Raw genomic sequence first — 15918 nt, 5'->3', positions numbered from 1 at the left:
CCCCTGAAACTACTCTGAACCATGAACTCAATTTACCGTCAACTCTACCTGCTGCCTCACTATCTATGTAAAGACCTTTAATTGCTTGTAAAAGTTTGCCTGCTATGCCATAATCTCGTAGAACAGACAATAACTCCTAGAAACCCGGTCATATGCCTTTTCTAGATGTATAAAGCATAGATAAAATTCCCTGTTCCACTCGCACTCACACTTCTTTTTCTCATCCAATTTCGGTTAAAAAAAAAAAGTGGAATTTGATGCGGGAAAAAAAGTGGAATTTGATGCGGGAAATCGTGGACCATTCCCGCCTCAGTCCCTGTAGTTACCTGAATTTACGAGAGGCGTCGTTTAGCATTTCCGGCATGATATGTGGCTTATGAGCAGCCGCTCGACCATGAAATCCAAGTTTTCTCACGTCCCTCCTAAATGTCATAGTAGTTGCATCCTGATGCAGTTTCAAATGTTTCATTGGTCTGGATAGATGTCTCCCTTTTAGACATTATGACCCTCTTCAACTGTCAGTGGTCTCTGTCAGTCAATAGAGCAGGTCGACCTGTACGTTTTTGTGCTGTACGTGTCCGTTCACGTTTCCACTTCACTATCACATCGGAAACAGTGGACCTAGGGATGTTTAGGAGTGTGGAAATCTCGCGTACAGGCGTATGACCCAAGTGACACCCAATCACCTGACCACGTTCGAAGTTCGTCAGTTCCTCGGAGCGCTCCCTGCTCTCTCACGATGTGTAATGACTACTGAGGTCGCTGATATGGTGTACCTGGCAGTAGATGGCGGAACACTGCACCTAATATGAAAAACGTATGTTTTTGGGGGTGTCCGGATACTTTTGATCATGTAGTAGATAAGTAATGATGTAATACATTACATGAATTGACAACTGCGAATAAGGACAACCGTCAGCTGTAGAAAAGAATGACGACAATGAAAAATTGTACAGTACTGGGACTCGAACCCGGATTTCCTGCTTATCACGAACGGTTGCCTTACCATTTGGCTATCCGAGCACGACTCACCACGGCCATAACCAAACTTCCATATGTTGCCAACCATGCGTCTACCACCTGTACTCATGCATTCGTTATGTATATTCCTGCACATGTCAGATGTTGTACTTAGTTCTAAGTCTAGGGGACTGATGACCTCAGATGTTAAGTCCCATAGTACTTGGAGCCATTTGAACCATTTGAATAAAGAAGTGACAAACAGCTATTGCGCCAAATAATTTTTCAAAAATAATCAAAATACAGATAGAGTACACTTTGCACCATTAACAGCCTGCTGATGCACATGATTGTCCTCCATTAGGTTAAATTGACGATTGTGGTGATTGAAAGAGCATCTGACTACGATTAATTAAATTAAAGTATTATACTGCACCACTCTGCTTTGGAAATAAAATATCCACCATTTTCTATATTAAAATTTCCTCCTTTCTTTCTTGGGGCCTTTGTCCCGCTCCAACGCGGGGTCGGCTCTGTTATTACGGATTTGGCAGTGTTAATTGCAGAGGATGGCTGGATTCCCTTCCTGTCACCACCCCGAACCCCCCAGGATGGAAGTAGTGTACCCCAGCTGTCTGTGTCTAGTGTAAGTCACGAAATAGTGTGAACATTTTCAAATGTCTGTGAGCAGTGTAACTGAGGCGGGACTTGGGGACCAGCCCAGTATTCACCTAGCGGGATGTGGAAAACCGCCTAAAAACCACATCCAGGCTGGCCGGCGTACCGACCGTCGTCGTTAATCCGCCGGGCTGATTCGATCTGGGGCCGGCGCGCCTACCGTAGTCCAGGAAGCAGCGCATTAGCGCTCTCGGCTACCCTGGCGGGTTTTTCTATATTAAAATTTCATTTATTTATTTTTTTCGCGCCTAGTTTGGGGGTCACAGCCCCAGTCTCAATCACTTCTACAAAAAAATACGAGGGTGTGCTGAAAAGTAATGCCTCCGAATTTTTTATTCTGTTCTCAATATCTGGTGGCGTATTACACGCCACGCATATTGCTCAGTCGACTTCCCCCTTTGATGACGCAAGTTGCAACCCTCTGCCGCTAGCGGGCTCCCAGTTCTAACGTATCACATGGCGGTGCGTAACGGAACTACATCAGTGCGTGAGAAACAGAGTGCGGTAATCGAGTTTCGAATTCGAAAAGCACGGACCACTCTCTCTTTTAGCGTGACATCGGCAGACCACATGCGAGTGCTGCGACATCTGCATAGACTCCGACGCCCCGAGTCCACTGTCAACGGTCACCCTCCAAACAGTCTCAGCTTGGCGGCAATTGATTTTCATCTGTTCCCAGAACTTCAGGGAGGACGTTGATGAAATTGACTAAAAATGTCAACTTTCGATTTATTTATATTTGTTAGTACAACTCATGGGCAATAAGTTCGCAAAGTTTGAATGTTGAAATCGCATACGAAGTGCCTGAAAATTAATTAAAAGTGTGACGCGGCTTCCCTGCCACGTCCACGTAGTGAAGCAGCACTTCAATAACAGCCCAGTGAACATCGATTCTGTCTATTACTTTCAACCAAACGTGTGCGGGCCGGCCGAAGTGGCCGTGCGGTTAAAGGCGCTGCAGTCTGGAACCGCAAGACCGTTACGGTCGCAGGTTCGAATCCTGCCTCGGGCATGGATGTTTGTGATGTCCTTAGGTTAGTTAGGTTTAACTAGTTCTAAGTTCTAGGGGACTAATGACCTCAGCAGTTGAGTCCCATAGTGCTCAGAGCCATTTTTGAAACGTGTGCGGGATACGTCTAGGAGACCGCCAAGCCCACTTTCCGGTCGATCCTGCACTTCTCAAAAATTGTGTTCATGGCAAAACCCAAAATCCAAACGAATCTCCACCCATATGGAAACGATGCCGTAAAAACACATTTGCATCTGCTACAGTTGTCATAATTGAAACATATGATGCCTGCATCTCGTGGTCGTGCGGTAGCGTTCTCGCTTCCCACGCCCGGGTTCCCGGGTTCGATTCCCGGCGGGGTCAGGGATTTTCTCTGCCTCGTGATGGCTGGGTGTTGTGTGCTGTCCTTAGGTTAGTTAGGTTTAAGTAGTTCTAAGTTCTAGGGGACTGATGACCATATATGTTAAATCCCATAGTGCTCAGAGCCATTCGAACCATTTTTTGAAACATATGATGCAGTTATTGAATTTAATAATGGGAACGTCGGGAGGATGAAGGTATTAGAAAGAATGTGCTTCAAGATGGGTAATTTTACACAAGACATCCAGAGAAAAATAGATTTACAGCGCGTCTCTGCAGTTGAAAAGTCAGTTGAAGACCTGGTAAAGGAAAGAAGACAGACAACAAGAAACCAGAAGAGAAGTCTTGGAGGGAAAGACGAAAGGTGGTGCCTTCTGAAGAAAAGTTAGATTGAACTTTAAATTGCGTTTCCTGAAAAGTTTGTTTTTTAAAGTTTATGTACCTTTTCCTCAGATTCTATGAATACTAGAATTATGAAATTTTCTATACATATTTCTGTAAACCTAATAAACGGTGTCTGAAGAGCAAATTTTGAAATTCTGATTGCAAGCTAAGATATGGGGTAAAGTGCTTGGAATTTTGCATGAACTTAAAATTGTACTTGTGCAAATATAATTAAAAAAATTATGAAAATTCTCTTATTTGACCTATTCCAAAGACCTCGTGAGGGAAGCTTACAACACACAAAGAGATTAAACAGAGAAATTTTTGTAGAAATCTCTTGAATACTTTCTGAGAAAAAGAAACAGGCATTATATTTTCAAAATAAAACTTCAAATTTCATTCAAAAAAAGTTGAATATATATAATCAAACGATTTTATATGTAAATGTGTTACTTTCATGTAAAGCGTGGTACAAAATTTCATTGCCATATCTCCAAAACTGTGGATTTGCTGTATTTTTGAAATAGTGTATGTTTTTCATCTACGTCCCCCCTTAAGCTACAACCTCGAGGAATTCACTTTGATAGCGAAGTAGCGGTGCAAGCAGAGATTCGGGTGTGACTCTGTCACAAAGTCAAACATTCTACAGTGACGGTATGAACAAACTTCTCCCTCGTTGGGAGAAATGTTTTCGTCACCAGAGTGACTATATTGAGGTGTAAATATGTTGACATGAAGAATAAATATGTAGAATGTTATTAACATTCTGTTTTAGGTGAAAAGCTTTAAGAGTGTTCACATAAGAAATTCAGAGGCATTACTTTTCAACACGCTGCCGCAATAGATAGAGAGTCTCACAACCAGCTTAATGATGAAAACTTCGTTAAATTACATTATAACAACTCTATACTGCCATTAATTTACACAGTACACTATAGAAAAATGTAGTTTTAAGTTACGAATAACTACATAGTCTACTACGAAATGCTTTTACATCGTGATACGAATAAAACAGGCGGTAGTAAAACTGAAAAACTAAACTCCGACCGGCCACCGTGTCATCCTTAGCCCACAGGCCTCACTGGATGCGGATATGGAGGAGCATGTGGTCAGCACACCGCTCTCCCGGCCGTATGTCAGTTTCGGAGACCGAAGCCGCTACTTCTCAATCAAGTAGCTCCTCAGTTGGCCTCACAAGGGCTGACTGCACGCCGCTTGCCATCAGCGCTCGGCAGATCGGATGGTCATCCATCTAAGAGCTAGCCCAGCCTGGAAGCGCTTAACTTCGGTGATCTGACGGGAACCGGTGTTACCACTGCGGCAAGGCCGTTGGCGGTAGTAAAACTGCCAAGTTATAATAACTATAAATCATAAAATTTAAATAATTGTGTCATTATAATATACAGAAGAATGGAAAAGAAAATTGAGAATGCGCTAGGTGACGATCAGTTTGGCTTTAGGAAAAGTAAAGGGACGAGAGAGGCAATTCTGATGTTACGGCTAATAATGGAAGCAAGGCTAAAGAAAAATCAAGACACTTGCACAGGATTTGTCGACCTGTAAAAAGCGTTCGACAATATAAAATGGTGCAAGCTGTTCGAGATTCTGAAAAAAGTAGGGGTAAGCTATAGGAAGAGACGGGTCATATACAATATGTACAACAACCAAGAGGGAATAATAAGAGTGGACGATCAAGAACGAAGTGCCCGTATTAAGAAGGGTGTAAGACAAGGCTGTAGCCTTTCGCCACTACTCTTCAATCTGTACATCGAGGAAGCAATGATGGAAATAAAAGAAAGGTTCAGGAGTGGAATTAAAATACAAGGTGAAAGGATATCAATGATACGATTCGCTTATGACATTGCTATCCTGAGCGAAAGTGAAGAAGAATTAAATGTTCTGCTGAACGGAATGAACAGTCTAATGAGTACACAGTATGGTTTGAGAGTAAATCGGAGAAAGACGAAGGTAATGAGAAGTAGTAGAAATGATAACAGCGAGAAACTTAACATCAGGATTGATGGTCACGAAGTCAACGAAGTTAAGGAATTCTGCTACCTAGACAGTAAAATAACCAATGACGGACGGAGCAAGGAGGACATCAAAAGCAGACTCGCTATGGCAAAAAAGGCATTTCTGGCCAAGAGAAGTCTACTAATATCAGATACCGGCCTTAATTTGAGGAAGAAATTTCTGAGGATGTACGTCTGGAGTACAGCATTGTATGGTAGTGAAACATGGACTGTGGGAAAACCGGAACAGAAGAGAATCGAAGAATTTGAGATGTGGTGCTATAGACGAATGTTGAAAATTAGGTGGACTGATAAGGTAAGGAATGAGGAGGTTGTACTCAGAATCGGAGAGGAAAGGAATATGTGGAAAACACTGATAAGGAGAAGGGACAGGATGATAGGACATCTGCTAAGACATGAGGGAATGACTTCCATGATACTAGAGGGAGCTGTAGAGGGCAAAAACTGTAGAGGAAGACAGAGATTGAAATACGTCAAGCAAATAATTGAGGACGTAGGTTGCAAGTGCTACTGTGAGATGAAGAGGTTAGCACAGGAAAGGAATTCGTGGCGGGCCGCATCAAACCAATCAGTAGACTGATGACAAAAAAAAAAAAAAAATATTTGTCGTTGAGAGCAAGACTTGTCTGTTAACGTGAGGACGTGTCTCAAGGCGTCTATTTGAAGCAACAGTGAGAAAAACAGAACTGATGCTATATCTACGCTTAATATCAAGTATAATACAGCATAGTTTTGAAAACGACGTGGTTAACATATTATGTGGTGTAACACTCTAGTGCTCAATGCGCTAAGAACGAAATGTTAGTGTGGCTCTACACTGCAATACACTGAAGTGTATACAGAACTATGTCAGATGTTCAGATGTGTGTGAAATCTTATAGGACTTAACTGCTAAGGTCATCAGCCCCTAAGCTAACACACTAGTTAACCTAAATTATCCTGAGGACAAACACACACACCCATGCCCGAGGGAGGACTCGAACCTCCGCCGGGATCAGCGGCACAGTCCATGACTGCAGCGCCATAGACCGCACGTCTAATCCCGCGCGGCGAACTATGTCAGCTTCAGTTTTCTGAAATTCTCTAATTTGCTATAAACTAAAGATCTTTTAACATGTTTAAACAATCCCTCACACAGATATTACAGACGATCTTTTATTGATGACAAGTTGTTGTTCTGAATTACCCGTGGCAGTGAAAGTGCATGTGGATACCGTTTGTACTCGAATTAGAAGTATTCGTTTCCTTCCTTGTACATTGTCCAATGACTCACATACAGGTATCCGCTTTATTCCTATGATCAGGTAAAATGATGTCCTTACAAATTAACAAGCTATTTGTAACCTAAACTAGCCGGCCGAAGTGGCCGTGCGGTTAAAGGCGCTGCAGTCTGGAACCGCAAGACCGCTACGGTCGCAGGTTCGAATCCTGCCTCGGGCATGGACGTTTGTGATGTCCTTAGGTTAGTTAGGTTTAACTAGTTCTAAGTTCTAGGGGACTAATGACCTCAGCAGTTGAGTCCCATAGTGCTCAGAGCCATTTGAACCATTTTTGAACCTAAACTATATTTTATTTTTCTTAGGGATTAAGTCTTGAAACGTGTAATGCATAAATTAATGACAGTATAGTGTTGCTATAATGTAAATTAACAAAATTTGTATCTTTATTCTGAGACTCAGTCTTCATGTATTAGTTTTATACGAGAACGATTGAGAATGGGGCGAGCCTGAAACTAGCAGCAAAAAATTAAATGTAAATAAATAAAATAAAAATAATGTGTACTTAATCAACAGTAGGCCCGTATTTAGAATTTTATTACGAAAATTACGGAGAAAATCATGCTATCTGATTTTACCAAATCAGGAACATAGTAGACACGCAGAAATGAAAGTGAGTGAACAGACATAATGGCTCTGAGCACTATGGGACTTAACATCTGAGGTCATCTGTCCCCTAGAACTTAGAACTACTTAAACCTAACTAACCTAGAGACATCACACACATCCATGCCCGAGGCAGGATTCGAACCTGCGACCGTAGCGGTCGCGCGGTTCCAGACTGAAGCGCCTAGAACCGCTCGGCCACTCTGGCCGGCGAACAGACATAGACAGAGCAAGAGAAGAGTGCGCCCGCAATGGCAGGGGTATTTTGTGGAACAATGTGAGCTGAAGGCGCACTTCTTATCACGTTTTCTGTTCCTTATTTTGTAAAGCGACCCACTTCTTATCATGCATCAGATTTTCCCTGAACGCCCATAATGTGTTTCTCTGGGAAGAACAGTACGAAACAGTCGAAGTTGTCTGCATACGAGTCAGCGATAACATTTGTCAATAACTGTCCGTCTTGATAGCAGCGCCACTGGGAAACACTCCTCAGAGAGCTGAACTGTCCTCTAAATGCGCTATCGACCATCGAGGCTTTTGTTTGAACAGTTATTGTTTCGTTTATCACTTTTCACACAATTTCTTATTTTATTTATTTTGTGACCTGAAAGGGTTTCTATAGGTAGGCTGTATACCACTTTTATTCATTTTATTCTGATTTTAAGTATGGATATTGTTGCTATATTTCTATTATAATCTTATGTTTTACTATTAGATACCCTTCAGGAACCATTTTAATTAATAACAACGAAATCATATCTTAAACTATTGAAGGACAATTCTATTCCTCACCCCATCAATGGTGACGGTGTAAATCCATACCTATTATAAAAATGTATGGATGTATCAAACTTGGTACACATATCATCTACTGTTTGGATAGAATTGTTGTGGGGGTAAGAATCGAAGGAGTGGGGTGTAAAGAAGTTTAGCCCACGACGTGTTAATATCCATACTTAGCGACTTGCAATAAACTTCACGAAACTTTTTCTCGCTGACAACCTGCATAACACGATTAAGACAAGAAGTTTTATCTCTTACATTTTCGCTTTTCTTGCAGTAAAATTACCCCATGAAACATGACTGATTAATTTATTATTTCTTTACTAGAAACTGTATTCCAGAAACATTTTTCAGGCAGTGTCCACATATACAGCTGAATGTACCAGCAAAATAAATTAGTTAAGAAGATATGATGTCATAAACAAACAATGGAAAATGCAGGATGGAATGTAACAATACTGTGAAAAGAAAAATTGCTACTCATCACATAGCAGAGATGCTGAGTCGCAGAGAGGCACAACAAACAGACTGTCACAAATAATAGCTTTCGGCTGAGTGTGGCCTGAGCTGCGTGAGACTGCGGTCGTGTGTGTGTGTGTGTGTGTGTGTGTGTGTGTGTGTGTGTGTGTGTGTTGCATTTGCGTGAGTGAGTATGTGTGTGGTCGATGTCTAATTCTGATGAATGCCTTATTGGCCGAAAGCTAATTTTTTTTTTTTTTTTTTTTTTTTTTTTTGTGACGGTCGTTTTGTTGTGCCTATCTGCGACTCAGCATCTCAGCTATCTGGTGAGTAGCAACTTTCCTATTCACAATATTAGGACGTCATAAACAGATGCATGAAAAACTGCCGCATGTCGTTTAAATTTATTACTTCATCGGTACTAATTCTATTCGCAACATGTTTCTCAGACAGTATCCACATATGCCGCTGAATGTACCTACAAAAATATATCATCCTACGACACACATTTCAGGAGATGTGACGTCATAAACATTTAGTCGCGTGAAAATGAAACTGCAAGGTGAGAGTCGCTAGAGTTACAGGTGTAATATATGTACAAATACGTGTGAAATATGTTAAATATGTGTGAACTATATTTGACATGCACATACGCGTGCAAAGCACTGATAAAAAGGGCATCCTGAAACGGTGGAGCAATTTAAATCAAATTTGGTACACTTATTAGTTACTCGTATATGGAATAAAATATTGGTGACAACGTGGAATGGTAAGAGTACGCGCTTAAAAATGGTCAGTCCCGAAATCAGCTGATCGTGGCGTAAACAACAGCGATTGTGTAACAGCTGGGGTAAAAACCGAACTGTTCTTCAGTATATTTGTGAATGTGGCAAGAAGAAACTTCAGCTACTCGGTACGTGACGCTGGGAACTTCCGTAACCTAATCGCTAATGCTCTCTTTCGGCTGTAACTCGTGCGTACATAAGAACAGGACCCCCTCACGCCATTGCTAGCGCTTGTTCGTCTACTTCTGTGTAGGGCCGGTTCAAGACCCACGCGACACAAGCTGGAGGGAGGCCGGAGGTGCCGCGAGAATAAGATTTCTGTAAAGGGCGAACCACAATTAGTAGCCAAGCTGAGAAGGGCTCACAACATATTTATACAGAGCGTATCAAAACTAGTAGCGAAAACTGACAAGGTTGAAAGTGTACGAGGGAGAGTAGGGATAAGGGTAGGCACCAAATGATAAACCACTTGTGTTCAAAATGTTCCCGAACCGGGACTGATTGTGTGTACAAAAAAAGTATTTCACATTGGTACTTGTTTTAGAATGCTCCTAATGGTATGTTACTGCGGTACCCATGTTATCTTTATTGCATGCTGCTAGATGGTTTTCTGTAGACTTCGTCTCCAACCAAGTTGGACCTATTATTGTTACATTCCTGTTTTTGTTTAGATTTCTTAAACAGATCTAATGATGGTAGAAAGCTGGAATCGGTGATGTTGTGAGCTCAATAATAAAGTGTGATCAAAATGGACAACCTACATAAATAAACGACACTTGTCGCATGTATGTAAGATCATTACTTGAGAACAGCTTTGCCAATTTCGTTGGCGTGCGTGGTGCGTGTGTGTGTGTGTGTGTGTGTGTGTGTGTGTGTGTGTGTGTGTGTGTGTGTGTGTTTTCTTAACTGTTAATGGTAATGGTATTTTTGGTATGAAAAACGAAACTTAAAAAAATGCGTTCACATTGACAATTTGCTGTCACATGTTTTCATAAGAAAAAAAATAGTTTCGGAGATAAGTCGTTACCTAAAATCTCGAAAAGTTATTGACAGACTTAGTACATATTTTTACACGACGCTCTACCTAGCGTTCGCACGGTTATAGGCTATACAGTTTATTAATACATGTAATATATACTGTTTCAAATTCTGAAGATGGCAGCGGTCAAATATAGGGAGCGAAAGGCTGTTTACAATTTGTACAGAAACCAGATGGCATTTATAAGAGTCGAGGGACATGAAAGGGAAGCAGTGGTTGGGAAGGGAGTGATACAGGGTTGTAGCCTATCCCAGATTTTATTCAATTTTCAATCTATATATTGAGCAAGCAGTAAAGGAAACTAAAGAAAAATCTTGAGTAGGAATTACAATCAATGGAGAAGAAATAAAAACTTTGAGGTTTGCCGATGACACTGTAATTCTGTCAGAGACAGCAAAGGACCGGGAAGAGCAGTTGAATGGAATGGGCAGTGTCTTCAAAGGAGGATATAAGATGAACATCAATAAAAGCAAAATGAGGATACTGGACTGTAGTCTAATTAAATCGGGTGACGCTGAGGGAATCAGATTATGAAATAAGACATTTGACGTAGTCAGTGAGTTTCGCTATTTGGGAAGCAAAATAACTGATGATGGTCGAAGTAGAGAGGATATAAAATGTGGACTGGCAATGGCAAGAAAAGCGTTTCCAAAGAAAAAAAAATTGTTTACGTCAAGTATAGATTTAAGTGTGAGGAAGTCTTTTCTAGAAATATTTGTGTGGTGTGTAGCCATGTATGGGTGTAAAACACGGGCCGGCCGCGGTGGTCTAGCGGTTCTAGGCGCTCAGTCCGGAACTGCGCGACTGCTACGGTCACAGGTTCGAATCCTGCCTCGGGCATGGATGTGTGTGATGTCCTTAGGTTAGTTAGGTTTACGTAATTCTGAGTTCTAGGGGGCTGATAGATGTTAAGTCCCATAATGCTCAGAGCCATCTTTTGTAAAACATGGACGATAAATAGATTAGACAAGAAGAGAATAGAAGCGGTGCTACAGAAGAATGATGAAGATTAGATGGGTAGATCACGTAACTAATGAGGAGGTATTGAATAGAATTGGGGAGAAGAGGAGTTTGTGGCACAACTTAACTAGGAAAAGGGGTCAGTCGATAAGACATGTTCTGAGGCAATTTAGTATTGGAGGTCAGCGTGGAGGATATAATTGGAGAGGGAGAGCAAGGGATGAATACACTAAGCATATTCAGAAGAATATAGGGTGCAATAGTTACTTGGAGGTGAAGAAGCTTGCACATGATAGGATAGCATGGAGGGCTGCATCAAACCAGTCTCTGGACTGAAGACCACAACAATATATATATATATATATATATATATATATATATATATATATATATATATATATATATATATGGTTCAAATGGCTCTGAGCACTAAGCGACTTATCTTCTGAGGTCATCAGTCGCCTAGAACTTAGAACTAATTAAACCTAACTAACATAAGGACATCACACACATCCATGCCCGAGGCAGGATTCGAACCTGCGACTGTAGCGGTCGCTCGGTTCCAGACTGTAGCGCCTAGAACCGCATGGCCACTCCGGCCGGATATATATAAATGTAGGTACTATTTAATATATAAATGGAAAGGGGGTAGTTACCACAAATCACGGAAAGTTCTTGACTTATTTTCTTTCAGTTTTTACAAAATGGAAAGGGGGTAGTTACCACAAATCACGGAAAGTTCTTGACTTATTTTCTTTCAGTTTTTACACTACACTCTAGTGAAGATTCGGAGGGACATTGGCTATATATTTTCTGTAATGTATTACATATACCAATTTATCAAGAAAAAATGTTGCTACCAAAAATCTCGGAAGAATTCGACGGATTTACATTTTTACACGATACTCTACTGAAATCTCAGACGGAAATGGATGTAGAGTGGACGAAGCAGGAGATGGTGAGAGGGGGGGGGGGGGGGAGGGGAGGAGGAGGTTACCCACAGAGAGATGGGGGAGAGTGGGAACGGATGAGAAGGTTGGCCGAGAGAGAGGGGGGGAGGCAATGAATTTAGGATGTATATGCAATTCCAATAGATATTTAGCAATTGCGAAGCATTGCCGGATTCGCTAGTTATTAACAAAATACGAAACGGCGCTAGCCCTATAGTCTGTCGGTAAACTGAAGAGCGAGCGAGCGAGTCCCCACTCTGCCTACCTTGCTACGTCACAGGGCGCTTCTACAGGCTGTTTCACAACGTAGTACCGGCCCTGCCGCGGCGCCCGCTTTAAATCTGTGGCGACGCCGTGTACAGATACGTCCCGGCTGCGTTTATTTTTAGACAAATGCGTTAAGAGTATAAGGAAAACAAAAGACGATAGCTTCTTCGAAACAAAACACTATACAGTAAATAATATTAACATATAATAATATTAACGGAAGTCAGGATTCTACTACAAACATACATTCACCTGAATAGGCATTCGGTTCTATGTTCCTCTGTTCATAAGACGAACCAGGTATAGTGCAATCAATCTGTAGAATTTAAGGCTTGTTCTTACTTTGTGTTTTTACTAAAAGGTAAAAGTTTTCTTTGAAGGGCTGCATTGAAACGTAACAATTCTTGCAACACGAAGAGTGTTTAAAAAGTAACCGGAAATTTATAATTTCGTCTGTTGTATTAGTTCGATTCGCACTGCATTTTTTGTCACTGTCTTCGTAAACATGTCTGAAAAGTATTTGCATCCATTTCACGCATTGTCTTGTGTAAAACATCTTTCTTTGAAGGAAAATGTATTTTTTGTTTCACTGCAGTAAGTAATTTCCGTAACGTGGGTACTATTTTTTGGTTTATGTAAAAGTCCTCCATCGTTTGTCGAATGACCGATTTTGTGAAACTGGGCTATAACGATGGGCTCCCACCCTAAATTATTAGTTTTCCTTCGCGGCGATTCCAATAAACCATGCGCCTTGTTTTCGCGTTCGTTCCTTATGCATCCTATTGGGGGAGGCTGACGTTTGCATGAACTGCAGCCTTTGATTGGGACTGGTAATATTAGCCAACAGTTCTTTTTGTGTTGCCTCCTTAACACACGCTGTAATAACGTTAGAGACGATCTAACGCTCGTTACTTCGCAAATACTTCCGCTTCTTCGTATTCTGCACATTTTTTGCAATGCAGGAAGATTATCCATCACTTCCGGATACTGAAGTATATCAGTGAGTACACAAAGTCAACTGACTGACACTGGCAACCAAGATCCCACGAACAGAAACGACGTATATCACTGCACGCCGAGCTACACCGCTAGACAGGTAACGGGCAACTGATTTTGGGTGGCCCTGTAGGCCAGTGGCAGGGTTCTTCCGGGAAAGGCCACTTCCCCCACCAAAAGCGCTGCTCGCTCTTGAGTTTACAGACAGACTATACCACCAGTGACATATTTCCTTTGGCAGGCACCTACCTATGCACAAAGTTTCGTTTCACCCCTCACATGAGCAGATTGCTTGCTAGTTACCTGTTACATCCAGCGGCAGAGGAATGTCTTCGGCTCCAAGCGCACCCTGCTGCTGCAAGTTGAGGAACTGGTTAATGGTGACGGGGCCATTGTAGTTGAGGCTCGGACCGATGCGGACATCCGACGAGTTGGTGATGTTGACGCTGGAGGGCGGCGGCTGGTTGAGCAGCTCGCTCATCACCAGGTTGACGTGTCCGCCCTTGTCCTCCTCGTCTTCCCCATCTGTCACCAGGCTGCCCTCCTCACTGCTGTTGGAGCCGAACGAGGACAGCGAGAACGCGTCGGCCTTCGAAAACGCGTTCCCTCGCTCTTCCGGGTCTCTCGTCTGGTCATCGTGTGCCATTGTCATTAAAGATGTCGTCCGCAATCCTCAGTTCGCCGCAGTTCCATTATGAGAGAACACTATTTTGTAAAGTGTACTCGGAAAAGGCATCACTCCAACGGTATGGTGTCACCCAGCTGCACACCGTTACAACTTCCCCTCAAGAGTAGCAAAATTTTTCATCTTATTTTTACCGTTACTCTTAAACGCAAGAACAGTCAATTGTTCTTCAGAGATACGGCGCTAATTCAATTGCCAAGAGACTTCCTCTTCGTCTATGTCTTGTTTCGGGTTATTACCTAGTTCTGTGCAAACAACAGCGCTAGTAACTATTCACAGACTTGAGATCTACTAGCTGCGTAAATAATATGCTCGCATGTAAACAGGTACGTAACGTCAAACGACAGCTGACAGTCTACACACAGCCAGGTCACATGTACTACTGAGTTGCTAATAAGCCGAGCACATCTGACGGAACTTGCAAGTGAATACTCGGAAATAAAAAATCAATAGATACGAAGGTCACTACTATCACACGAACGAAGCACACTGAACGCACAGGCACCGGATCACTTCAACACGTTCCTCCCAGCTTGTCTACAAGTAATTTGCCGAATTTACACCATTTCTTGCAGGTGATTTCCTCTACCGCTGAGCAGAAGTCTTGGGCTCACCTGCTGTCATGTACAGCCAGCAGCTGAGCTAAGACATACACAAAAATATCCAGTAAAACATGCATGTTGTTGAACACGTATTCAAAAGCAGTTCGCAGGAGCAATACGTCTCGAAGCTGCTACACTTGGCTCACACTGAAACATAAACGCACTGCAACGCGACGCAACAAGTGGGTGTGGCTGTCGATAAAAAACCAGCACTTCCGGTGCGCCCTACATGCGACTTGTCCCCGGCGCCCGCGACCGCTTTCATCGAAGGTTACAGAGCAACTGACGCGGCCCCGGGCGGCCGCTGTGCTTAGTACAGCTGACGGTCACCAGAGGCGCTGCATGGCGCTCGGACGTTACAGCTCAGTACTTAGCGTTAAGAGGGCTTTCCCAATTACTGCTCTCGTCCTTGGTTGCACTGCTTGGATACATCTAACGTTCTAACCCTACAGCTGGCCGTTGAAGGCCACGAGAAACAAGTAAATTGATTATAGAACGGACAGTGGCAGCAAACATGTTACACTGCTGATGTCAATGAATATTCTGCTTCCTCTCTAACAGTACACGCCAGTCTGAATATGGGCGCCTGCGGACAGATGAGTCGAGTGGTAAGACAGAAGTAGTACTAATGAAGGTCTGTGACTAGAGGTTTTGTGTTTGTGTTTCAGTGTGTATGTGAGTGTGTCATCATGGATTCATGTAAGCGCAAGCTACCTACACTCCAGCCTAGGTGCCTCACTCTACAATAATGCCACACTACATCCTTTCTTCTTGTGGGCCCACCAGTCTTCTGACTGGTTCGATTAGGCCCGCCACAAATTCCTCTCTTTTGCCAACCTCTTCATCTCATATTAACATTTCTACCTAACGTCCTCAATTATTTCTTGGAAGTTTTAGTCTCTGTCTTCCCCTACAGTTTTTACCCTCTACAGTTTCCTCTCGTACCATGGAAGTTAGTCCCTAATGTCTTACCGTATGTCCTGTCACCCTATCACATCTTTCTGTCAGTATATCATTCTTCGTCGATTCCGCGGATAACCTCATCCCTTATCAGTCAACCTAATATTCAACATCCTTCTGTAGCA

The 15918-nt window shown here is 42.4% G+C and overlaps 1 protein-coding gene across 3 annotated transcripts in view; it reads right to left on the bottom strand.

Moving 5' to 3' along the window:
- Positions 1–15098, bottom strand: part of LOC124794808 (peptidoglycan-recognition protein LA-like) — a 197575-nt gene extending 182477 nt beyond the window's left edge. For all 3 annotated transcript variants that reach the window (XR_007016612.1, XM_047258466.1, XM_047258467.1), the window contains exon 1: positions 13850–15098. Coding sequence is in view for 2 of the 3 variants with exons in the window: in XM_047258466.1 (XP_047114422.1) it covers positions 13850–14198 (349 nt within the window). In the remaining variant the exon portion in view is untranslated. The remainder of the gene's footprint in view (positions 1–13849) is intronic.
- Positions 15099–15918: the final 820 nt, after the last annotated feature.

The sequence above is a fragment of the Schistocerca piceifrons genome, chromosome 4 (genome assembly GCF_021461385.2).
Source record: "Schistocerca piceifrons isolate TAMUIC-IGC-003096 chromosome 4, iqSchPice1.1, whole genome shotgun sequence".
In the NCBI taxonomy this organism is placed as follows: Eukaryota; Metazoa; Arthropoda; class Insecta; order Orthoptera; family Acrididae; genus Schistocerca; species Schistocerca piceifrons.
This window is presented reverse-complemented; position numbering and strand designations above follow the sequence as displayed.